The sequence below is a fragment of the Bradysia coprophila genome, unplaced genomic scaffold (assembly GCF_014529535.1).
Source record: "Bradysia coprophila strain Holo2 unplaced genomic scaffold, BU_Bcop_v1 contig_97, whole genome shotgun sequence".
Lineage (NCBI taxonomy): Eukaryota > Metazoa > Arthropoda > Insecta > Diptera > Sciaridae > Bradysia > Bradysia coprophila.
The window spans coordinates 1-26,063 of NW_023504025.1; the positions used below are offsets into that span (position 1 = coordinate 1).

Below are 26,063 nucleotides of genomic sequence, written 5' to 3' on the forward strand. Positions count from 1 at the left end.
TCCAAGTCATTTCCATCCGGCCATTCGTCAATCAGTTTCTTCGAAGCAATTTTCATGATATGGTAACGCAACCGACTTTCTCATCTATAGAAACCCGTTAACACCCGTTCACATTGCAGGTATCTACAGAGACGAATGCCACGCATTCGCAGCCAATTTCTGTTGCTGTTGCTGCAAGTGTTGCTTTTGTTCTGGGCGTGCGTGTGCTCCGTGTCGCGTATAACAGATCATCGACATCATTGGTGGGATGTGTTGGCCGGATCAGCATTGGAGTTTTTTTCGCTGTAATGACGGTAAGTCTGGTGCAGTGCGGTTCAAGTCATCTCGCCTTCCGATATCTGAATCACAATATTTCAAAGCCGAAACACCGTATCGCATTGCTTATGAGCTTTGGAGAGATTTCGAAGCTTTAAGCTTCTTTGGTATTCCAATGAAAAAGTGAAAGATTTCACTTGAATACAAAGGAAGCTTAAAGCTCTCGAAAGCTCCTTAACAGCACAGCATGCACATCTGGTTTTGTTGTTCTATTTCTACTCCTTGCCAAATATCACTTCCACTTTCGGACTTGAAACTCATCTAAAAACCAGAACCGAACTTTGACTAAATGGGTGGGTGCACCAGTCTCCGGACATATACCGGTTGGTGCTTTCATTGATAAACTCTTTTATGAATGAAATAACAATAGGTCTCCGACTACTAGTTCATGGGCTGGTGCTGAGACTTGTGCTGGTGCTGAGACTTGTGCTGGCAGCACTACAAACTTAGGTTTCAACTGAACTTTCAAGCTTTCTTTGACTCTGAGTTTCGTCAGATAAATATTTCCTTCGCACGTTTAGCTTTCATTCCATATCTGGTGCTCGTCCATGCCTGTCATTCCCGCTTTAATCGTAATTTTTTCCTCTCCCAATTTCAGTGCATTTTCCTGTGTAGAGACTTCAAGCGAAAATCACGCGCTCAGGAAGTTATTCTTAACGGTAATGGTGACGCACGGCACACAAGCGTACGGCGATTGCTGTCGGATAACAGTGTCAAGGATGAAGTTACTATGAATCATGTAGTCGTAACCTGATTCCTGAGTTATTTAAGTATTTGAACTTTTCTACTTATTTAGTCAAAATGAATGGGAGAGAGAGAGAGAGAGAGAGAATGTAGATTTTTGTGTGGATGGGTGAGTGTGAGAGGCAGTGAATGTGCGATTAAGATTTAATTTATTTATAACTCAGAGAAATGCTAGGTTCCCAGCACTGCAAGCGATAGAACATGTACAGTGCGTATGATGGGAGAAAAGAGAACAGCGAATTGTGTCAATTCTCTCAATTAATGAGAGAGCCCAGATGTCATTCACGCGTTTGATCTCATGCATTGCTGACCACTTGTAGCATTTCTCTGCTTATAGCTCTGATGGTATTTCTATGTTGGGATTTAGCATTTTAATAATTTTAGTATTTATTTTACCTGGTAGCTGTAAACTCAATTAAATTTTATCGTTGAACTGTATAGAGACTGGACAATCCATATAAAGTTCACACAAAATGTGTGTAACGGATTGGAATGATCCAGTTTCGTTGGAGTAGTTAGTTCGACAGATTTTAAGAGCAATGATTGAATTTAGCTAAGACACAAACCGAAAATATTTGAAAATTAAAAAAAATTCGGTCGAAAAACGGTTTACTTAAGCGGAGGAGGCCACGGTTTATTTTTGGGATTTTTTTTGAAAATCTTGGAAAAATTCGGAAGACACTCCGAATAATTCGGAGGAAACTCCGAATAATTCGGAAAAAATTCTGAAAAGATGGCTAAGACTACGAAAAACCTGAAATTTTTTCTAAGATTTTCGGAATTTGACTGGAAATCGATACTTTATAACGATCCATAGTCAAACTGAAATGGATTTCGAAATCTTTTAAACTTGTGTTGAATGACACTTTTGCGTCCAAGCTCAACGAATGATCGCTCTTAAGTGATGTCGAACAATTTGGATATGACTTGCATTCGATAGCAATAACTATTTTAGTATTCAATTGTGTCTGTGTGTTTGTGAATTAATTTCCATGTACTGAGTGTGTACGGTTGGGCTGTACTTGGTTTCAATGATGAAACGGTTACTCTTTTATTGTAAGATTTTAAATTATCGAAAATAAATTTACGAATCGGCATTCGTTTGAGTCGAAGCCTCCTTTGTGGTTTCATTTGACAAACGATCTGGATGTGAAATGGATTCAAGGAGCGATTGCGGATCAGCTGGACTAAAAACTGTTTTATCGACGAAAGTTGGAATTTCCTATTTCTTCCCGAGGTGAGCTCATAATTTGTAATCTGTGCGTGGCGTGTATAATCAAAACAAAGTTGCAAAGAGAAAAACTTTTGTTCACCCAATGAGAAAGCAATAATTTTATCACCTGATCTGTCAACAAAACGTCATCTTGTCACCACATTTGAGTGGAGAAAATAAGGTCATTCACGCCGTACGGATGAAAAGTATTTTGGCTTACCGGTTTTCTCCACGAAACAAAAAACTTCAATTCAATCAACGCACTTCAAGCAAAAGTGATCATAGTCAAAAAGATGAAAAGTAGAGTTTTTGTGTGAATTTTGTTGATTCGAGGCGAAGCCGAGGTCAATAAACACAGAAAAGCAAGACTTTTCATTTGTATCCCGAGTTATGTAATGGATTGTACATGCTGAGGACATCGAAAGTAGTGCTTGAAACATGAAAAGTATGGTTTTCGACGCATGTAGCATGTAAATAACTATTTCATGCCACGGGACAAAATAACAAAAATTTTGTCTCGTAATTTGGTCCCTTTGCATTAAAAGTTGTACCTGTTGTGGACGGTTAATTATATGCACTTTCGTTTGTCGTTTGGCATATGCACTTTCGTTTGTCGTTTGGCTCGCAACTTGAGGTACTACAGCAGAAACACGTTAAATAGAATTGTTACATGGTTCATAATAAACCATTCGTGCACACACCTCTTTAATACAAGACTTGTTGATCGGACGCTATGTAATGTTCAAAAGACCGCTTTAATGTTTTGCAATTTTCATCGAAAAATTGACTTGCTCATTGTTTCTCCGCAAAGTGTGTCTTGTTTGACTTGATGTTGATTACTACTCATGCTATCGTATTCACCAAATTCATACAATTCTATAGAAACCGTTAGCGGACGCTACGTTAAAACGAAATGGGACGCCACACTTGGGTTCCGAACTTTTTGTGAGTCGCCAAAGAATTGCGTTGGATCTGGCTGCTTCAAATTTCATTAAGCAAATTTATCGTTGAGCTGAGTAGAGACCAGAGATGGGCCCGTAATATTACCCGGTAATATTACGTAAAATTACGTAATATTACCCGAAGCTCGGTAATATTGGTAATTTAAAGCATCGGTAATATTACGTAATATTACCAAAAATCAGAAAACATATTGTAAATTTTAATCATTTTCAACAAAAATTACTCGTTTTTAGCAAATTCAAGTGTATTTTATCGTATAATTTTGTTTTAGTTAGGCCTAGTTCAGCCTAGTTAAACAACTTGTTCAAAAACAGTCGAGTAGTATACACATTTGAATGAGCTTCAACCGAAATTGATAATTAAAAGAGCGTGGATTTTTACGATTTCTCTCAGAGTTGTCATTGAATGACGCCGTCGGCAACTCGGTCTTCTGTCACTTCATAAGGACACGGGCTTAGATCGAAAACTGAAATTTGTTAGCAAATGAAATTTCATTTCAAATTTCGTATCCTAAAAGACCGAGTTTCCGGCACTGCCATCGTTGAATATTGTGGTAGCGACATACAATCTAGCGTGATAACGTAACACAAGTGCTTCCAAGTCTTTCGACTCGTGTACCCCTTCTTCAACTAGCCGAATACGAGTTTGGTTATCTGAATAGTCGAAACAAACATTTGGAAACATCTACGCAAGAAGTAAGATTCCACATTCTTGTTCAGTCAAACTATACTTTACTCAACAAAGCTCAAAGTGACGCATGTAATAGTAGTTTACATTCCATGCTGAGAAAGTAATTCTTTTATGTGATAAAGGTGTTTTCCAGCAACAAGCTCCGGTTACTGTCTTTTTGTCAAATGTAGAGTCAATCAAACAAGTTGCTCAAAAACACACGAGTGAGTTTCCGAGTATCACAAAGTTTTTTCATAAGCAATCAATTATGTAGCAGTATCGAAGGTACTGGTTTACCGTGTGACACATGCGAAAGTTGAGTTTCCACCGTATAAAGGATAATTTTCGCAAAGGACATATTGCTGAATAATATTCAACTTTCGCATGAGTCTGATAGTAAAATATCGAATTGTTACAATTTTGTATTGGTAAATTACGTAATATTACCGAAACATCGGTAATATTGGTAATTTAAGATTTCGGTAATATTACCCAATGTTACGTAATATTACCGACAATAAATAAATTACCGGTAATTTCCCATCTCTGGTAGAGACTGTACAAACCCATATAAAATAGTATGTGTAAAGGATTGGAATGATCCGGTCTCGTTGGAATAGTCGAGGGAAAAGTCAGTTGGACAGATTTTAATGATTGAATTTAGCTATGACACAAACCGAATTATTTGAAAATAAAAAAATCGGTCGAAAAACTCTTTACTTAATCGAAGGAGGCAATTAGCCACGGTTTATTTTTTGGAGTTTTTTTTTCTGAAAATTCGGAGAAAAATTCAGAAATTCCCAAAAACTGATATTTTTTTCTGAGCATTTTCCGAATTTTTGGTGAGTTATAACAAGTGGTAGCTCCATAGGCACCATCAGTTTTTTTTTTGAACTGAAATGAGCTACGGTTTATCAGTTATTCAGTTATTCAGCAAATAAGTAAATTGAGCCATCAGCTTTGGGTCGAGACTCCAATATTTCTCAGAAAATTTTGTGGTATCGAGTGTTGAGAACATAAAATTTCTTTATTATTGGCATAAAGCGTGACAATGAAGAACACAATCAGTTTACAATTCACAAATTTTATTTACAAATCCTCCCTGCGTTCGTTTATACATTCAAGACAGAAATATTGTTTTACAAAAATTTGATTAAACCGTTAGTCGTTGAGACGCTGGCAATTTGTCAAAGAATGGATGCGTCAATGCCTCCTTCAATGTAATTCTCTTCGCCGGTTCGTAAGCCAACATTTTCTCCATCAAGTCAATTAAGTCGTCATCGATTTCCGACTTTATTGAAGTCCGCAACGGTTGATGACAATGTACCTCTAACGGTCGCTGAGTCCAATCGAAGTTTAACTTACCATTCGGAAAGTACTTATGCTCGCCGGCTACAGGAAATTCACCCAGAATTCTTTCCATTATCGCCAAATGTTCCAAATCGTCATCGTCTGTATTGAATAGCAGGTTTCCGGTGTGTAATTCGTAAAGAATGCAACCGATCGACCACACATCGACTGGATGGCTCCAATTATTTTTCAGCACGACTTCAGGTGCACGATAACACCGATTACTGATGGTGTATGACTGAGGTAATTCGTCATCTTCAGCACAGCCCAAATCGATCAAACGAATGTCCGTTCGGTTAACCGACCGAATATTCATTTTCTTCTCCGGATGATACTCCTTCGTGTAGCTCGAATCCACAAACAGAATATTGTCCGTCTTCAGGTCGGTGTGTATGATCCCTTGTTGATGTAAAAAGTTCACTGCATGGCACAGCTGGTAGGCCATGTGCCGCACTTGATCCATCGGGAACGGTACGAATTCGTTGAGTTCGAGGAAATGGTAGACATCGGATCCAAGTATGTCGAATGTAATGCAGTAGTGTCCGTGCCATAAAAATGCATCTCGCATTTTGGCACATAGGCTGGTGTCGTCCGGATCGCGTCGTGCAATATAACCCAAAAACATGATTTCTCTCTTTGCCGCCTTCCTGCAACTTGACTTATTTCTGCTCACTTTCAATGCAACTGTTGACTCCGTTTTGGTGTCCGTGACTTCCACCACCCGGCTGAAGGAGCCTTTGCCCAGTTTTCTCACAATTCGATATCTATCGGTTATGGTTGCACCCGGTTCACAGATGAGATGGCCATGTCGGTCTACGCTTGGACTCGGTTCAGTTTCGGTACACGTTTGGTTTGACATTTTGTTGTGTTGCTGATTTTTGTTAATTTTTTGGAAATTAAAATTTGCTCTAGAACTTCACCACTGGGTTGCTACGTTAATTGTCTGAGGTCGGTTTGTTACTGACAAGTTATGTACCTTTTGGGACCTTTTCAACTCGGTTCTTCTTTTTCCATAAAACAAAGATGAAACAAAAACTACAAGCTATGACAGTCAAAGAGACTCATTGGATGGCTGTTGAATACACCCATCATTAGTTCTTGTATGTAGATAAACATAATTGTATAGTTCGTAAAGTGTTAGACGAACAGCAAAGAAAAATGCGGAAAAAACTGAAAAATCAATTAGCACAGCTTATAGCAATAAAACTTTGTTGGTGCACATGACTCACTTGCAAATTGTAATGAAATTAACAACATTTTGTCATTTATGTTTGCGAATATGAATCCTTTCGTTGACAATTTACACACCTAACTTATTTTGGAATTTTTCAATATCTTCGGATGAGATCGATGAAACTAAGTTTTTCTTTCGTCAGAATTCAATTTGATCATTTTTGCACGGTGCTGCAAGTATAGGGTAATTTTGCAATCAATTCATTCGAAATAGCAACGCACTTCAAGCATGAGTGGTACTCCAAATAGAGTACTAAAACAAATTTTTGCGCTGTAAAAAAATCTGGAAAAATTTGTCATACAAAATAGTACTCTATTTGGCAGCTGGCACTGGAAGCACTTTTGCGTTGGATAATACGAATTAACAAATAAGAATGTGTGTTTATAACGGTAATTATAGATTGGAGTTGATGCTGCCTAATGACGAGTGAGGAGGTTTGCACGTACAGCTAGCGATTTTCTTTGTGGGAGATGCGGGAAAACAGGAAAAGTATAAACTTCAAAAACCTTTAAACACTCAATGTGTGACAACAGCTTTTGTGCCACCGAGAATTGAAATACGACTCTTTTCAGCACTCATTTTAGTGTTATAAGGTGACTTATTTCAGCACCCGTTTGATGTGATATTACAACACTCAAACCAGTGTTGATATGGAATTTGTATGAGTTGTTACAGCATTCGTTTGAGAAAATGCAAAGCAATGTGATCGATCAAGTTTGTAGAGTGATTGTTTACAATGAAAATTATGATTTTTTGTGCTCTTGTCTATTTCAATTCTCGGTTGGCACAAAGCATGATGTGTTACACGTATTGTAATGTTGTACAATACTTGTAACACAACATACTATTACGTCGTTAACTATTTACAAAAATAATTTCCTCTGAAGATTTACGTAAGAAAATTGCAATAAAAAGGAAATTCGCTGTTTTCCTGACTATTGGCTACTGATCCACAAACTCTATTTTTAAAGGTCATAGAATTTCTGATTGGTCTCGTCAATATCTATATTATTTGACACATAGCATATCAATCTTGAGCAGGTTCTTCTGAAGTTATCCGATGAAAACTGAAGAAAACAAACAAAAACACGCAAAACAGGCTGTGTATACTTTTCCTCTTTTCCCGCACCTCCCAAAAAGCCAAATCGTACAGGTGTACGTTTAGTCTCGGCACTTTTATAACTTATGGGGCCGTCCATAAACGACGTCCGCTATTTTTCTGGAATTTTAGACCCCCCCTCCCCCCTTGTCCGCACTTTTCCACTACACAAATGTATGGCGGTCACACTTTGGCGAACCTCCCCTCACCCCCATAGTGCGGACGTCCTTTATGGATGGCCCCAATTTGTGCATTTTCTCTGTAGATGAAAACTAATAATTTGTTCTCGATCTTCTAAAATTTATTGCCATACGTAGGCATTCGAAGACTTTCAACCTTTCAATCAAGTATTTTGGTAAACTATGCCAAACCGTGCCGGCATAAGTAAGAACCGGCCTCAATATGGTTACATAGACTTTAACCTTCAATTCCTGTGGGATACCATTATTCACTTTCATGATAGAATACGGTTTATGCGAATCGGTGTTAGCTTTCAGAAGCATCCAATTCACATGTTCGTTGTGTCTCAGGTTGGGTCGAACGTAGTAACCCAAAAACGATGAGCTCAAGGTTGCCTAGGTGTTACCCATCTATTAGAAAGACTCCGAGAGTGCCTCAGGGTGGAGTGCTGTCTCCATTGCTGTTTCTGGTGTTCATTAACGATTTATACGATCTGACTGTTAAATCGTGTCCGTTCGGTTTGTAGATGATACTAACTTGTTCGAATCGAGTAGCCGTGTTGGCAGAGTACTTTCGGCTAAACAAGATGACTCTGAATTCGGGTAAAACGAGAACTTGTAAAGTGTCGAGAACTGACGCTGGATGAGTTTATTCGGTGGGATGTTCATTTCAGTAACATGGCGCCTGTTATCTCTGATCGGATAGGGTTTCTTAAGAGGCTGCTTTTTTCCGAAGAAGGTCCTAAGACTTATCTATTTTTCCAGCAGTGCACTGTCATTTGACTTACCTTGTTGGGATTTGGGAATCAGCCCGTAGGTCGGCTATCGATGAGCTCCAAGTATTGCAGAAAAGGGCTTTGAAGGCAGCCCATAAATTACCCATTCTCATTCGATATTCTGCCGATTCATTATTTGAGAGAGTTTCCTTCTGTACTATCGGTACTATCGGTGAGAACACACCTGTTGTGTGAATGAGGCGAAATTTACTCTCGAGTTATGTGAAAAATACACTTAGGGCCGAGTAGTGTTTCACTTCTTTCTAACTAACGGTCCGCTCAACGGCTCAACCGATTTTTTTCCTAGATTGGTACCGACAATACCTATCGTTTGGCGTGTCATTTACATTTCCATCGTTTATTTTGCTGTAGATACACTCAAAGGAACTTAAAACACTTAGGCGGTTCTAACTCACGAAGGACCCTAATATGTCCATCTTCGAACTGAACCTCACTATTTCGACTATCTTTCGGGGGAAATTTTGAAATCGCATTTGATTTACTCAAGATATCGACGTGACAGACACACAAAGATAGGCAAACACTTTGTCCTTACCGTCTGCTTCGAATTACATCAATTACACACGGCATCGTAATCCTATGAGCTCCTTCGTACGGGGCTAAAAGAAGTCCAAGTAAAACTAACTTTTTTCTCAAATATTATTCATTCGACAAAAGTTAAGTGAGTTTATTGCATGTTAAATGAATCTGAAGTGAAAGCCTTGGCACTGAATCGTGCGCGGCCAGATGATTATGATGATGATGGTGAATTGAATCTGTTGATTCAAGACGACATTTTCAGTAGATCTTTGTAGCACAGAATGCCACAAGCATCAATGTCAGTACGTACATCCCTTCCAGCGATCCAGCACTGCTGCAAAATGACGCTGATACAAAATATCGTGCCTTCCCCTTGGTCAATCTTAAAAGTTCACTTTCTCTCATAGCTTTCGACAGTTTTAAATTGCTGAGACTGAGAACTTCCAATGCGATCGAATAATCGAAAAATCGACCCTTTTCGTAGGCGTGCCGTACACAGTTTGCTAGAGTTCGGCCCTTGGACGCTTCCAAGCTAACAAATTCTTTCTCGAATTCATTCCTTTTGTTTTCGATGATTTCGGTGCAGTTGATCGACTCTGTGTCACTTGTGTCAGTTTGGTGTGGAATCAATTCGTTGCCATCGAGAACCGAGTTCAAAAGTTTATTTTGGGCAACGTATTTCGCTGAACAATAATTGAGTTTAATCGTTTTTCGGGTATCGTCCTCAATGCCCAATATCGCACTGAAGATCGAAATGAACGCTTTGCTGTTCACTTCCACTTTCGGACTTGAAACTCATCTAAAAACCAGAACCGAACTTTGACTAAATGAGGTGGGTGCACCAGTCTCCGGACATATACCGGTTGGTGCTTTCATTGTTAAACTCTTTTATGAATGAAATAACAATAGGTCTCCGACTACTACTTCATGGGCTGGTGCTGAGACTTGTGCTGGCAGCACTACAAACCTTAGGTTTCAAGCTTTCTTTGACTCAGAGTTTCGTCAGATAAATATTTCCACGTTTAGCTTTCATTCCATATCTGGTGCTCGTCCATGCCTGTCATTCCCCCTTTAATCGTAATTTTTTCCTCTCCCAATTTCAGTGCATTTTCCTGTGTAGAGACTTCAAGCGAAAATCACGCGCTCAGGAAGTTATTCTTAACGGTAATGGTGACGCACGGCACACAAGCGTACGGCGATTGCTGTCGGATAACAGTGTCAAGGATGAAGTTACTATGAATCATGTAGTCGTAACCTGATTCCTGAGTTATTTAAGTATTTGAACTTTTCTACTTATTTAGTCAAAATGAATGGGAGAGAGAATGTAGATTTTTGTGTGGATGGGTGAGTGTGAGAGGCAGTGAATGTGCGATTAAGATTTAGTTTATTTATAACTCAGAGAAATGCTAGGTTCCCAGCACTGCAAGCGATAGAACATGTACAGTGCGTATGATGGGAGAAAAGAGAACAGCGAATTGTGTCAATTCTCTCAATTAATGAGAGAGCCCAGATGTCATTCACATACGCGTTTGATCTCATGCATTGCTGACCACTTGTAGCATTTCTCTGCTTATAGCTCTGATGGTATTTCTATGTTGGGATTTAGCATTTTAATAATTTTAGTATTTATTTTACCTGGTAGCTGTAAACTCAATTAAATTTTATGGTTGAACTGTGTAGAGACTGGACAATCCATATAAAGTTCACACAAAATGTGTGTAACGGATTGGAATGATCCAGTTTCGTTGGAGTAGTTAGTTCGACAGATTTTAAGAGCAATGATTGAATTTAGCTAAGACACAAACCGAAATATTTGAAAATTAAAAAAATTCGGTCGAAAAACGGTTTACTTAAGCGGAGGAGGCCACGGTTTATTTTTGGGATTTTTTTTGAAAATCTTGAAAAATTCGGAAGACACTCCGAATAATTCGGAGGAAACTCCGAATAATTCGGAAAAAATTCTGAAAAGATGGCCAAGACTACGAAAAACCTGAAATTTTTTCTAAGATTTTCGGAATTTGACTGGAAATCGATACTTTATAACGATCCATAGTCAAACTGAAATGGATTTCGAAATCTTTTAAACTTGTGTTGAATGACACTTTTGCGTCCAAGCTCAACGAATGATCGCTCTTAAGTGATGTCGAACAATTTGGATATGACTTGCATTCGATAGCAATAACTATTTTAGTATTCAATTGTGTCTGTGTGTTTGTGAATTAATTTCCATGTACTGAGTGTGTACGGTTGGGCTGTACTTGGTTTCAATGATGAAACGGTTACTCTTTTATTGTAAGATTTTAAATTATCGAAAATAAATTTACGAATCGGCATTCGTTTGAGTCGAAGCCTCCTTTGTGGTTTCATTTGACAAACGATCTGGATGTGAAATGGATTCAAGGAGCGATTGCGGATCAGCTGGACTAAAAACTGTTTATCGACGAAAGTTGGAATTTCCTATTTCTTCCCGAGGTGAGCTCATAATTTGTAATCTGTGCGTGGCGTGTATAATCAAAACAAAGTTGCAAAGAGAAAAACTTTTGTTCACCCAATGAGAAAGCAATAATTTTATCACCTGATCTGTCAACAAAACGTCATCTTGTCACCACATTTGAGTGGAGAAAATAAGGTCATTCACGCCGTACGGATGAAAAGTATTTTGGCTTACCGGTTTTCTCCACGAAACAAAAAACTTCAATTCAATCAACGCACTTCAAGCAAAAGTGATCATAGTCAAAAAGATGAAAAGTAGAGTTTTTGTGTGAATTTTGTTGATTCGAGGCGAAGCCGAGGTCAATAAACACAGAAAAACAAGACTTTTCATTTGTATCCCGAGTTATGTAATGGATTGTACATGCTGAGGACATCGAAAGTAGTGCTTGAAACATGAAAAGTATGGTTTTCGACGCATGTAGCATGTAAATAACTATTTCATGCCACGGGACAAAATAACAAAAATTTTGTCTCGTAATTTGGTCCCTTTGCATTAAAAGTTGTACCTGTTGTGGACGGTTAATTATATGCACTTTCGTTTGTCGTTTGGCATATGCACTTTCGTTTGTCGTTTGGCTCGCAACTTGAGGTACTACAGCAGAAACACGTTAAATAGAATTGTTACATGGTTCATAATAAACCATTCGTGCACACACCTCTTTAATACAAGACTTGTTGATCGGACGCTATGTAATGTTCAAAAGACCGCTTTAATGTTTTGCAATTTTCATCGAAAAATTGACTTGCTCATTGTTTCTCCGCAAAGTGTGTCTTGTTTGACTTGATGTTGATTACTACTCATGCTATCGTATTCACCAAATTCATACAATTCTATAGAAACCGTTAGCGGACGCTACGTTAAAACGAAATGGGACGCCACACTTGGGTTCCGAACTTTTTGTGAGTCGCCAAAGAATTGCGTTGGATCTGGCTGCTTCAAATTTCATTAAGCAAATTTATCGTTGAGCTGAGTAGAGACCAGAGATGGGCCCGTAATATTACCCGGTAATATTACGTAAAATTACGTAATATTACCCGAAGCTCGGTAATATTGGTAATTTAAAGCATCGGTAATATTACGTAATATTACCAAAAATCAGAAAACATATTGTAAATTTTAATCATTTTCAACAAAAATTACTCGTTTTTAGCAAATTCAAGTGTATTTTATCGTATAATTTTGTTTTAGTTAGGCCTAGTTCAGCCTAGTTAAACAACTTGTTCAAAAACAGTCGAGTAGTATACACATTTGAATGAGCTTCAACCGAAATTGATAATTAAAAGAGCGTGGATTTTTACGATTTCTCTCAGAGTTGTCATTGAATGACGCCGTCGGCAACTCGGTCTTCTGTCACTTCATAAGGACACGGGCTTAGATCGAAAACTGAAATTTGTTAGCAAATGAAATTTCATTTCAAATTTCGTATCCTAAAAGACCGAGTTTCCGGCACTGCCATCGTTGAATATTGTGGTAGCGACATACAATCTAGCGTGATAACGTAACACAAGTGCTTCCAAGTCTTTCGACTCGTGTACCCCTTCTTCAACTAGCCGAATACGAGTTTGGTTATCTGAATAGTCGAAACAAACATTTGGAAACATCTACGCAAGAAGTAAGATTCCACATTCTTGTTCAGTCAAACTATACTTTACTCAACAAAGCTCAAAGTGACGCATGTAATAGTAGTTTACATTCCATGCTGAGAAAGTAATTCTTTTATGTGATAAAGGTGTTTTCCAGCAACAAGCTCCGGTTACTGTCTTTTTGTCAAATGTAGAGTCAATCAAACAAGTTGCTCAAAAACACACGAGTGAGTTTCCGAGTATCACAAAGTTTTTTCATAAGCAATCAATTATGTAGCAGTATCGAAGGTACTGGTTTACCGTGTGACACATGCGAAAGTTGAGTTTCCACCGTATAAAGGATAATTTTCGCAAAGGACATATTGCTGAATAATATTCAACTTTCGCATGAGTCTGATAGTAAAATATCGAATTGTTACAATTTTGTATTGGTAAATTACGTAATATTACCGAAACATCGGTAATTTAAGATTTCGGTAATATTACCCAATGTTACGTAATATTACCGACAATAAATAAATTACCGGTAATTTCCCATCTCTGGTAGAGACTGTACAATCCATATAAAATAGTATGTGTAAAGGATTGGAATGATCCGGTCTCGTTGGAATAGTCGAGGGAAAAGTCAGTTGGACAGATTTTAATGATTGAATTTAGCTATGACACAAACCGAATTATTTGAAAATAAAAAAATCGGTCGAAAAACTCTTTACTTAATCGAAGGAGGCAATTAGCCACGGTTTATTTTTTGGAGTTTTTTTTTTCTAAAAATTCGGAGAAAAATTCAGAAATTCCCAAAAACTGATATTTTTTCTGAGCATTTTCCGAATTTCTGGTGAGTTGTAATAAGTGGTAGCTCCATAGGCACCATCAGTTTTTTTTTTTTTTTTGAACTGAAATGAGCTACGGTTTATCAGTTATTCAGCAAATAAGTAAATTGAGCCATCAGCTTTGGGTCGAGATTCCAATATTTCTCAGAAAATTTTGTGGTATCGAGTGTTGAGAACATAAAATTTCTTTATTATTGGCATAAAGCGTGACAATGAAGAACACAATCAGTTTACAATTCACAAATTTTATTTACAAATCCTCCCTGCGTTCGTTTATACATTCAAGACAGAAATATTGTTTTACAAAAATTTGATTAAACCGTTAGTCGTTGAGACGCTGGCAATTTGTCAAAGAATGGATGCGTCAATGCCTCCTTCAATGTAATTCTCTTCGCCGGTTCGTAAGCCAACATTTTCTCCATCAAGTCGATTAAGTCGTCATCGATTTCCGCCTTTATTGAAGTCCGCAGCGGTTGATGACAATGTACCTCTAACGGTCGCTGAGTCCAATCGAAGTTTAACTTACCATTCGGAAAGTACTTATGCTCGCCGGCTACAGGAAATTCACCCAGAATTCTTTCCATTATCGCCAAATGTTCCAAATCGTCATCGTCTGTATTGAATAGCAGGTTTCCGGTGTGTAATTCGTAAAGAATGCAACCGATCGACCACACATCGACTGGATGGCTCCAATTATTTTTCAGCACGACTTCAGGTGCACGATAACACCGATTACTGATGGTGTATGACTGAGGTAATTCGTCATCTTCAGCACAGCCCAAATCGATTAAACGAATGTCCGTTCGGTTAACCGACCGAATATTCATTTTCTTCTCCGGATGATACTCCTTCGTGTAGCTCGAATCCACAAACAGAATATTGTCCGTCTTCAGGTCGGTGTGTATGATCCCTTGTTGATGTAAAAAGTTCACTGCATGGCACAGCTGGTAGGCCATGTGCCGCACTTGATCCATCGGGAACGGTACGAATTCGTTGAGTTCGAGGAAATGGTAGACATCGGATCCAAGTATGTCGAATGTAATGCAGTAGTGTCCGTGCCATAAAAATGCATCTCGCATTTTGGCACATAGGCTGGTGTCGTCCGGATCGCATCGTGCAATATAACCCAAAAACATGATTTCTCTCTTTGCCGCCTTCCTGCAACTTGACTTATTTCTGCTCACTTTCAATGCAACTGTTGACTCCGTTTTGGTGTCCGTGACTTCCACCACCCGGCTGAAGGAGCCTTTGCCCAGTTTTCTCACAATTCGATATCTATCGGTTATGGTTGCACCCGGCTCACAGATGAGATGGCCGTGTCGGTCTACGCTTGGAATCGGTTCAGTTTCGGTACACGTTTGGTTTGACATTTTGTTGTGTTGCTGATTTTTGTTAATTTTTTGGAAATTAAAATTTGCTCTATAACTTCACCACTGGGTTGCTAAAAATGCTACGTTAATTGTCTGAGGTCGGTTTGTTACTGACAAGTTATGTACCTTTTGGGACCTTTTCAACTCGGTTCTTCTTTTTCCATAAAACAAAGATGAAACAAAAACTACAAGCTATGACAGTCAAAGAGACTCATTGGATGGCTGTTGAATACACCCATCATTAGTTCTTGTATGTAGATAAACATAATTGCATAGTTCGTAAAGCGTTAGACGAGCAGCAAAGGGCTGTTGAATACACCCATCATTAGCTCTTGTATGTAGATAAACATAATTGTATAGTTCGTAAAGTGTTAGACGAACAGCAAAGAAAAATGCGGAAAAAACTGAAAAATCAATTAGCACAGCTTACAGCAATAAAACTTTGTTGGTGCACATGACTCACTTGCAAATTGTAATGAAATTAACAACATTTTGTCATTTATGTTTGCGAATATGAATCCTTTCGTTGACAATTTACACACCTAACTTATTTTGGAATTTTTCAATATCTTCGGATGAGATCGATGAAACTAAGTTTTTCTTTCGTCAGAATTCAATTTGATCATTTTTGCACGGTGCTGCAAGTATAGGGTAATTTTGCAATCAATTCATTCGATATAGCAACGCACTTCAAGCATGAGTGGTACTCCAAATAGAGTACTAAAACAAATTTTTGCGCTGTAAAAAAATCTGGAAAAATTTGTCATACAAAATAGTACTCTGGAAGCACTGGAAGCACTTTTGCGTTGGATAATACGAATTAACAAATAAGAATGTGTGTCTATAACGGTAATTATAGATTGGAGTTGATGCTGCCTAATGACGAGTGAGGAGGTTTGCACGTACAGCTAGCGATTTTATTTGTGGGAGATGCGGGAAAACATGAAAAGTATAAACTTCAAAAACCTTTATTTACATTCAAAGTGTGACAACAGCTTTTGTGCCACCAAGAATTGAAATACGACTCTTTTCAGCACTCATTTTAGTGTTGTAAAGTGACTTATTTCAGCACCCGTTTGATGTGATATTACAACACTCAAAGCAGTGTTGATATGGAATTTGTATGAGTTGTTACAGCATTCGTTTGAGAAAAGCAATGTGATCGATCAAATTTGTAGAGTGATTGTTTACAATGAAAATTATGATTTTTTGTGCTCTTGTCTATTTCAATTCTTGGTTGGCACAAAGCATGATGTGTTACACGTATTGTAATGTTGTACAATACTTGTAACATAACATACTATTACGTCGTTAACTATTTACAAAAATAATTTCCTCTGAAGATTTACGCAAGAAAATTGCAATAAAAAGGAAATTCGCTGTTTTCCTGACTATTGGCTACTGATCCACAAACTCTATTTTTAAAGGCCATAGAATTTCTGATAGGTCTCGTCAATATCTATATTATTTGACACATAGCATATCAATCTTGAGCAGGTTCTTCTGAAGTTATCCGATGAAAACTGAAGAAAACAAACAAAAACACGCAAAACAGGCTGTGTATACTTTTCCTCTTTTCCCGCACCTCCCAAAAAGCCAAATCGTACAGGTGTACGTTTAGTCTCGGCACTTTTATAACTTTGTGCATGAAAACTAATAATTTGTTCTCGATCTTCTAAAATTTATTGCCATACAAAGGCATTCGAAGACTTTCAACCTTTTAATCAAGTATTTTGGTAAAATATGCCAAACCGCGTCGGCACAAGTAAGAACCGGCCTCAATATGGTTACATAGACTTTAACCTTCAATTCCTGTGGGATACCATTATTCACTGTCATGATAGAATACGGTTTATGCGAATCGGTGTTAGCTTTCAGAAGCATCCAATTCACATGTTCGTTGTGTCTCAGGTTGGGTCGAACGTAGTAACCCAAAAAACGATGAGCTCAAGGTTGCCTAGGTGTTACCCATCTATTAGAAAGACTCCGAGAGTGCCTCAGGGTGGAGTGCTGTCTCCATTGCTGTTTCTGGTGTTCATTAACGATTTATACGATCTGACTGTTAAATCGTGTCCGTTCGGTTTGTAGATGATACTAACTTGTTCGAATCGAGTAGCCGTGTTGGCAGAGTACTTTCGGCTAAACAAGATGACTCTGAATTCGGGTAAAACGAGAACGTGTAAAGTGTCGAGAACTGACGCTGGATGAGTTTATTCGGTGGAATGGTCATTTCAGTCACTCGGCGCCTGTTATCTCTGGTCGGATAGGGTTTCTTAAGAGGCTGCTTTTTCCCGAAGAAGGTCTTAAGACTTATCTATTTTTCCACAGTGCACTGTCATTTGACTTACCTTGTTGGGATTTGGGAATCAGCCTGTAGGTCGGCTATCGATGAGCTCCAAGTATTGCAGAAAAGGGCTTTGAAGGCAGCCCATAAATTACCCATTCTCATTCGATATTCTACCGATTCATTATTTGAGAGAGATTTTCCTTCTGTACTATCGGGACCTCTCTCACACACCTGTTGTGTGAATGAGGCGAAATTTACTCTCGAGTTATGTGCAAAATACACTTAGGGCCGAGTAGTGTTTCACTTCTTTCTAACTAACGGTCCGCTCAACCGATTTTTTTCCTAGATTGGTACCGACAATACCTATCGTTTGTCGTGTCATTTACATTTCCATCGTTTATTCTGCTGTAGATACACTCAAAGGAACTTAAAACACTTAGGCGGCCCTAACTCAAGAAGGACCCTAGGATCTCCATCTTCGAACTGAACCTCACTATTTCGACTATCTTTCGGGGGAAATTTTGAAATCGCATTTGATTTACTCAAGATATCGACGTGACAGACACACAAACATAGGCAAACACTTTGTCCTTACCGTCTGCTTCGAATTACATCAATTACACACGGCATCGTAATCCTATGAGCCGCTTCGTACGGGGCTAAAAGAAAGTCCAAGTAAAAGTAACTTTTTTCTCAAATATTCGACAAAAGTTAAGTGAGTTTATTGCATGTTAAATGAATGTGAAGTGAAAGCCTTGGCGCTGAATCGTGCGCGGCAAGATGATGATGATGATGATGATGGTGAATTGAATCTGTTGATTCAAGACGACATTTTCAGTAGATCTTTGTAGCACAGAATGCCACAAGCATCAATGTCAGTACGTACATCCCTTCCAGCGATCCAGCACTGCTGCAAAATGACGCTGATACAAAATATCGTGCCTTCCCCTTGGTCAATCTTAAAAGTTCACTTTCTCTCATAGCTTTCGACAGTTTCAAATTGCTGAGACTGAGAACTTCCAATGCGATCGAATAATCGAAAAATCGACCCTTTTCGTAGGCGTGCCGTACACAGTTTGCTAGAGTTCGACCCTTGGACGCTTCCAAGCTAACAAATTCTTTTTCGAATTCATTCCTTTTGTTTTCGATGATTTCGGTGCAGTTGATCGACTCAGTGTCAGTTTGGTGTGGAATCAATTCGTTGCCATCGAGAACCGAGTTCAAAAGTTTATTTTGGGCAACGTATTTCGCTGAACAATAATTGAGTTTAATCGTTTTTCGGGTATCGTCCTCAATGCCCAATATCGCACTGAAGATCGAAATGAACGCTTTGCTGTTCACTTCCACTTTCGGACTTGAAACTCATCTAAAAACCAGAACCGAACTTTGACTAAATGAGGTGGGTGCACCAGTCTCCGGACATATACCGGTTGGTGCTTTCATTGTTAAACTCTTTTATGAATGAAATAACAATAGGTCTCCGACTACTACTTCATGGGCGGGTGCTGAGACTTGTGCTGGCAGCACTACAAACCTTAGGTTTCAAGCTTTCTTTGACTCAGAGTTTCGTCAGATAAATATTTCCACGTTTAGCTTTCATTCCATATCTGGTGCTCGTCCATGCCTGTCATTCCCGCTTTAATCGTAATTTTTTCCTCTCCCAATTTCAGTGCATTTTCCTGTGTAGAGACTTCAAGCGAAAATCACGCGCTCAGGAAGTTGTTCTTAACGGTAATGGTGACGCACGGCACACAAGCGTACGGCGATTGCTGTCGGATAACAGTGTCAAGGATGAAGTTACTATGAATCATGTAGTCGTAACCTGATTCCTGAGTTATTTAAGTATTTGAACTTTTCTACTTATTTAGTCAAAATGAATGGGAGAGAGAGAGAGAGAGAGAGAGAATGTAGATTTTTGTGTGGATGGGTGAGTGTGAGAGGCAGTGAATGTGCGATTAAGATTTAATTTATTTATAACTCAGAGAAATGCTAGGTTCCCAGCACTGCAAGCGATAGAACATGTACAGTGCGTATGATGGGAGAAAAGAGAACAGCGAATTGTGTCAATTCTCTCAATTAATGAGAGAGCCCAGATGTCATTCACGCGTTTGATCTCATGCATTGCTGACCACTTGTAGCATTTCTCTGCTTATAGCTCTGATGGTATTTCTATGTTGGGATTTAGCATTTTAATAATTTTAGTATTTATTTTACCTGGTAGCTGTAAACTCAATTAAATTTTATCGTTGAACTGTATAGAGACTGGACAATCCATATAAAGTTCACACAAAATGTGTGTAACGGATTGGAATGATCCAGTTTCGTTGGAGTAGTTAGTTCGACAGATTTTAAGAGCAATGATTGAATTTAGCTAAGACACAAACCGAAATATTTGAAAATTAAAAAAATTCGGTCGAAAAACGGTTTACTTAAGCGGAGGAGGCAATTAGCCACGGTTTATTTTTGGGATTTTTTTTGAAGATCTTGAAAAATTCGGAAGACACTCCGAATAATTTGGAGGAAACTCCGAATAATTCGGAGAAACTTCCGACAAAAATTTGGTTAAGACTACGAAAAAACTGAAATTTTTTCTAAGATTTTCGGAATTTTCAGAATAAAGCCCTGAAATTGACTGGAAATCGATACTTTATAACGATCCATAGTCAAACTGAAATGGATTTCGAAATCTTTTAAACTTGTGTTGAATGACACTTTTGCGTCCAAGCTCAACGAATGATCGCTCTTAAGTGATGTCGAACAATTTGGATATGACTTGCATTCGATAGCAATAACTATTTTAGTATTCAATTGTGTCTGCGTGTTTGTGAATTAATTTCCATGTACTGAGTGTGTACGGTTGGGCTGTACTTGGTTTCAATGATGAAACGGTTACTCTTTTATTGTAAGATTTTAAATTATCGAAAATAAATTTACGAATCGACATTCGTTTGAGTCGAAGCCTCCTTTGTGGTTTCATTTGACAAACGATCTGGATGGGAAATGGATTCAAGGAGCGATTGCGGATTAACATTTCATGTCTTTATGCTCGTATGTAGGTCAGCTGGACTAAAAATTGTTTATCGACGAAAGTTGGAATTTCCTATTTCTTCCCGAGGTGAGCTCATAATTTGTAATCTGTGCGTGGCGTGTATAATCAAAACAAAGTTGCAAAGAGAAAAACTTTTGTTCACCCAATGAGAAAGCAATAATTTTATCACCTGATCTGTCAACAAAACGTCATCTTGTCACCACATTTGAGTGGAGAAAATAAGGTCATTCACGCCGTACGGATGAAAAGTATTTTGGCTTACCGGTTTTCTCCACGAAACAAAAAACTTCAATTCAATCAACGCACTTCAAGCAAAAGTGATCATAGTCAAAAAGATGAAAAGTAGAGTTTTTTGTGTGAATTTTGTTGATTCGAGGCGAAGCCGAGGTCAATAAACACAGAAAAGCAAGACTTTTCATTTGTATCCCGAGTTATGTAATGGATTGTACATGCTGAGGACATCGAAAGTAGTGCTTGAAACATGAAAAGTATGGTTTTCGACGCATGTAGCATGTAAATAACTATTTCATGCCACGGGACAAAATAACAAAAATTTTGTCTCGTAATTTGGTCCCTTTGCATTAAAAGTTGTACCTGTTGTGGACGGTTAATTATATGCACTTTCGTTTGTCGTTTGGCTCGCAACTTGAGGTACTACAGCAGAAACACGTTAAATAGAATTGTTACATGGTTCATAATAAACCATTCGTGCACACATCTCTTTAATACAAGACTTGTTGATCGGACGCTATGTAATGTTCAAAAGACCGCTTTAATGTTTTGCAATTTTCATCGAAAAATTGACTTGCTCATTGTTTCTCCGCAAAGTGTGTCTTGTTTGACTTGATGTTGATTACTGCTCATGCTATCGTATTCACCAAATTCATACAATTCTATAGAAACCGTTAGCGGACGCTACGTTAAAACGAAATGGGACGCCACACTTGGGTTCCGAACTTTTGTGAGTCGCCAAAGAATTGCGTTGGATCTGGCTGCTTCAAATTTCATTAAGCAAATTTATCGTTGAGCTGAGTAGAGACCAGAGATGGGCCCGTAATATTACCCGGTAATATTACGTAAAATTACGTAATATTACCCGAAGCTCGGTAATATTGGTAATTTAAAGCATCCGGTAATATTACGTAATATTACCAAAAATCGGTTAACATATTGTAAATTTTAATCATTTTCAACAAAATTACTCGTTTTTAGCAAATTCAAGTGTATTTTATCGTATAATTTTGTTTTAGTTAGGCCTAGTTCAGCCTAGTTAAACAACTTGTTCAAAAAGAGTCGAGTAGTATACACATTTGAATGAGCTTCAACCGAAATTGATAATTAAAAGAGCGTGGATTTTTACGATTTCTCTCAGAGTTGTCATTGAATGACGCCGTCGGCAACTCGGTCTTCTGTCACTTCATAAGGACACGGGCTTAGATCGAAAACTGAAATTTGTTAGCAAATGAAATTTCATTTCAAATTTCGTATCCTAAAAAGACCGAGTTTCCGGCACTGCCATCGTTGAATATTGTCGGTAGCGACATACAATCTAGCGTGATAACGTAACACAAGTGCTTCCAAGTCTTTCGACTCGTGTACCCCTTCTTCAACTAGCCGAATACGAGTTTGGTTATCTGAATAGTCGAAACAAACATTTGGAAACATCTACGCAAGAAGTAAGATTCCACGTTCTTGTTCAGTCAACTATACTTTACTCAACAAAGCTCAAAGTGACGCATGTAATAGTAGTTTACATTCCATGCTGGAGAAAGTAATTCTTTTATGTGATAAAGGTGTTTTCCAGCAACAAAGGCTCCGGTTACTGTCTTTTTGTCAAATGTAGAGTCAATCAAGGCAAGTTGCTCAAAAACACACGAGTGAGTTTCCGAGTATCACAAGTTTTTTCATAAGCAATCAATTATGTAGCAGTATCGAAGGTACTGGTTTACCGTGTGACACATGCGAAAGTTGAGTTTCACGTAAAATTCACGAAAATAAACAGAAAATAGTACACCGTATAAAGGATCATTTTCGCAAAAGGACATATTGCTGAATAATATTCAACTTCGCCATGGATTCTGATAGTAAAAATATATCGAATTGTTACAATTTTGTATTGGTAAATTACGTAATACTTACCGAAACATCGGTAATATTGGTAATTTAAGATTTCGTAATATTATCCAATGTTACGTAATATTACCGACAATAAATAAATTACCGGTAATTTCCCATCTCTGGTAGAGACTGTACAAACCCATATAAAATAGTATGTGTAAAGGATAATGAGAGGAAGGATGAAGAGTCGTTGGAATAGTCGAGGAAATATTCAGTTGGACAGATTTTAATGATTGAATTTAGCTATGACACAAACCGAATTATTTGAAAATAAAAAAATCGGTCGAAAAACTCTTTACTTAATCGAAGGAGGCAATTAGCCACGGTTTATTTTCTGGAGTTTTTTTTTCTAAAAATTCGGAGAAAAATTCAGAAATTCCCAAAAACTGATATTTTTTCTGAGCGTTTTCCGAATTTTCGGTGAGTTGTAATAAGTGGTAGCTCCATAGGCCCAATCAGTTTTTTTTTTGAACTGAAATGAGCTATCAGTTATTCAGCAAATAAGTAAATTGAGCCATCAGCTTTGGGTCGAGATTCCAATATTTCTCAGAAAATTTTGTGGTATCGAGTGTTGAAAAATAAAATTTCTTTATTATTGGCATAAAGCGTGACAATGAAGAACACAATCAGTTTACAATTCAAAATTTTATTTAAAAAATTCTCCTGCGTTCGTTTATACATTCAAGACAGAAATATTGTTTTACAAAAATTTGATTAAACCGTTAGTCGTTGAGACGCTGGCAATTTGTCAAAGAATGGATGCGTCAATGCCTCCTTCAATGTAATTCTCTTCGCCGGTTCGTAAGCCAACATTTTCTCCATCAAGTCGATTAAGTCGTCATCGATTTCCGCCTTTATTGAAGTACGCAGCGGTTGATGACAATGTACCTCTAACGGTCGCTGAGTCCAATCGAAGTTTAACTTACCATTCGGAAAGTTTATGCTCGCCGGCTACAGGAAATTCACCAGAATTCTTTCCATTATCGCCAAATGTTCCAAATCGTCATCGTCTGTATTGAATAGCAGGTTTCCGGTGTGTAATTCGTAAAGAATGCAACCGATCGACCACACATCGACTGGATGGCTCCAATTATTTTTCAGCACGACTTCAGGTGCACGATAACACCGATTACTGATGGTGTATGACTGAGGTAATTCGTCATCTTCAGCACAGCCCAAATCGATCAAACGAATATCATTTCGGTTAACCGACCGAATATTCATTTTCTTCTCCGGATGATACTCCTTCGTGTAGCTCGAATCCACAAACAGAATATTGTCCGTCTTCAGGTCGGTGTGTATGATCCCTTGTTGATGTAAAAAGTTCACTGCATGGCACAGCTGGTAGGCCATGTGCCGCACTTGATCCATCGGGAACGGTACGAATTCGTTGAGTTCGAGGAAATGGTACACATCGGATCCAAGTATGTCGAATGTAATGCAGTAGTGTCCGTGCCATAAAAATGCATCTCGCATTTTGGCACATAGGCTGGTGTCGTCCGGATCGCGTCGTGCAATATAACCCAAAAACATGATTTCTCTCTTTGCCGCCTTCCTGCAACTTGACTTATTTCTGCTCACTTTCAATGCAACTGTTGACTCCGTTTTGGTGTCCGTGACTTCCACCACCCGGCTGAAGGAGCCTTTGCCCAGTTTTCTCACAATTCGATATCTATCGGTTATGGTTGCACCCGGTTCACAGATGAGATGGCCATGTCGGTCTACGCTTGGACTCGGTTCAGTTTCGGTACACGTTTGGTTTGACATTTTGTTGTGTTGCTGATTTTTGTTAATTTTTTGGAAATTTGAATTTTCTCTAGAACTTCACCACTGGTTGCTAAAAATGCTACGTTAATTGTCTGAGGTCGGTTTGTTACTGACAAGTTATGTACCTTTTGGGACCTTTTCAACTCGGTTCTTCTTTTTCCATAAAACAAAGATGAAACAAAAACTACAAGCTATGACAGTCAAAGAGACTCATTGGATGGCTGTTGAATACACCCCTTCATTAGTTCTTGTATGTAGATAAACATAATTGTGTAGTTTGTAAAGCGTTAGACGAACAGCAAAGAAAAATGCGGAAAAAACTGAAAAATCAATTAGCACAGCTTACAGCAATAAAACTTTGTTGGTGCACATGACTCACTTGCAAATTGTAATGAAATTAACAATATTTTGTCATTTATGTTTGCGAAGAATATGAATCCTTTCGTGACAATTTACACACCTAACTTAATGTAGTGATTGGTATTTGTATGCATCTCATCAAGTCAGATAATATGGTTGTGTGTGCGAAGAATGAACAGATGGAATTTGAACTGTGGAGAAATTATTGGGACAATACATGTTATCATCGGGGTAAGTTAAATAGTTACGGAATTACGGAATTTTTCAATATCTTCGGATGAGATCGATGAAACTAAGTTTTTCTTTCGTCAGAATTCAATTTGATCATTTTTGCACGGTGCTGCAAGTATAGGGTAATTTTGCAATCAATTCATTCGAAATAGCAACGCACTTCAAGCATGAGTGGTACTCCAAATAGAGTACTAAAACAAATTTTTGCGCTGTAAAAAAATCTGGAAAAATTTGTCATACAAAATAGTACTCTGGAAGCACTGGAAGCACTTTTACGTTGGATAATACGAATTAACAAATAAGAATGTGTGTCTATAACGGTAATTATAGATTGGAGTTGATGCTGCCTAATGACGACTGAGGAGGTTTGCAGGTACAGCTAGCGATTTTATTGTGGGAGATGCGGGAAAACAGAAAAGTATAAACTTCAAAAACTCTATTTACATTCAATGTGTGACAACAGCTTTTGTGCCACCGAGAATTGAAATACGACTCTTTTCAGCACTCATTTTTGTGTTGTAAAGTGACTTATTTCATCACCCGTTTGATGTGATATTACAACACTCAAAGCAGTGTTGATATGGAATTTGTATGAGTTGTTACAGCATTCGTTTGAGAAAATGCAAAGCAATGTGATCGATCAAGTTTGTAGAGTGATTGTTTACAATGAAAATTATGATTTTTTGTGCTCTTGTCTATTTCAATTCTCGGTTGGCACAAAGCATGATGTGTTACACGTATTGTAATGTTGTACAATACTTGTAACACAACATACTATTACGTCGTTAACTATTTACAAAAATAATTTCCTCTGAAGATTTACGTAAGAAAATTGCAATAAAAGGAAATTCGCTGTTTCCTGACTATTGGCTACTGATCCACAAACTCTATT

General features: G+C 38.1%; 3 protein-coding genes and 1 long non-coding RNA gene across 4 annotated transcripts; 1 reads left to right on the forward strand and 3 right to left on the reverse strand.

Annotated features, from left to right (window-relative positions):
- On the forward strand, nucleotides 1-1,261 carry LOC119085580. The gene is made up of 3 exons (XR_005089318.1): nucleotides 1-62; nucleotides 120-293; nucleotides 914-1,261. It is a non-coding gene; the product is annotated as an uncharacterized LOC119085580 (long non-coding RNA).
- A 3,755-nt stretch (nucleotides 1,262-5,016) lies between these two features.
- On the reverse strand, nucleotides 5,017-5,822 carry LOC119085581 (dual specificity protein kinase CLK2-like). Its single transcript, XM_037195999.1, has one exon. The coding sequence runs from the start codon at nucleotides 5,820-5,822 to the stop codon at nucleotides 5,058-5,060; it is 765 nt and encodes a 254-aa protein (XP_037051894.1). The 3' UTR covers nucleotides 5,017-5,057.
- Nucleotides 5,823-14,262: 8,440 nt separating this feature from the next.
- LOC119085578 (serine/threonine-protein kinase Doa-like) lies at nucleotides 14,263-15,359 on the reverse strand. Its single transcript, XM_037195996.1, has one exon. The coding sequence runs from the start codon at nucleotides 15,357-15,359 to the stop codon at nucleotides 14,304-14,306; it is 1,056 nt and encodes a 351-aa protein (XP_037051891.1). The 3' UTR covers nucleotides 14,263-14,303.
- An 8,405-nt stretch (nucleotides 15,360-23,764) lies between these two features.
- LOC119085579 (dual specificity protein kinase CLK2-like) lies at nucleotides 23,765-24,580 on the reverse strand. The gene has a single exon (XM_037195997.1). It carries the CDS (start codon nucleotides 24,578-24,580, stop codon nucleotides 23,765-23,767), a length of 816 nt encoding a protein of 271 aa, XP_037051892.1.
- Nucleotides 24,581-26,063: the final 1,483 nt, after the last annotated feature.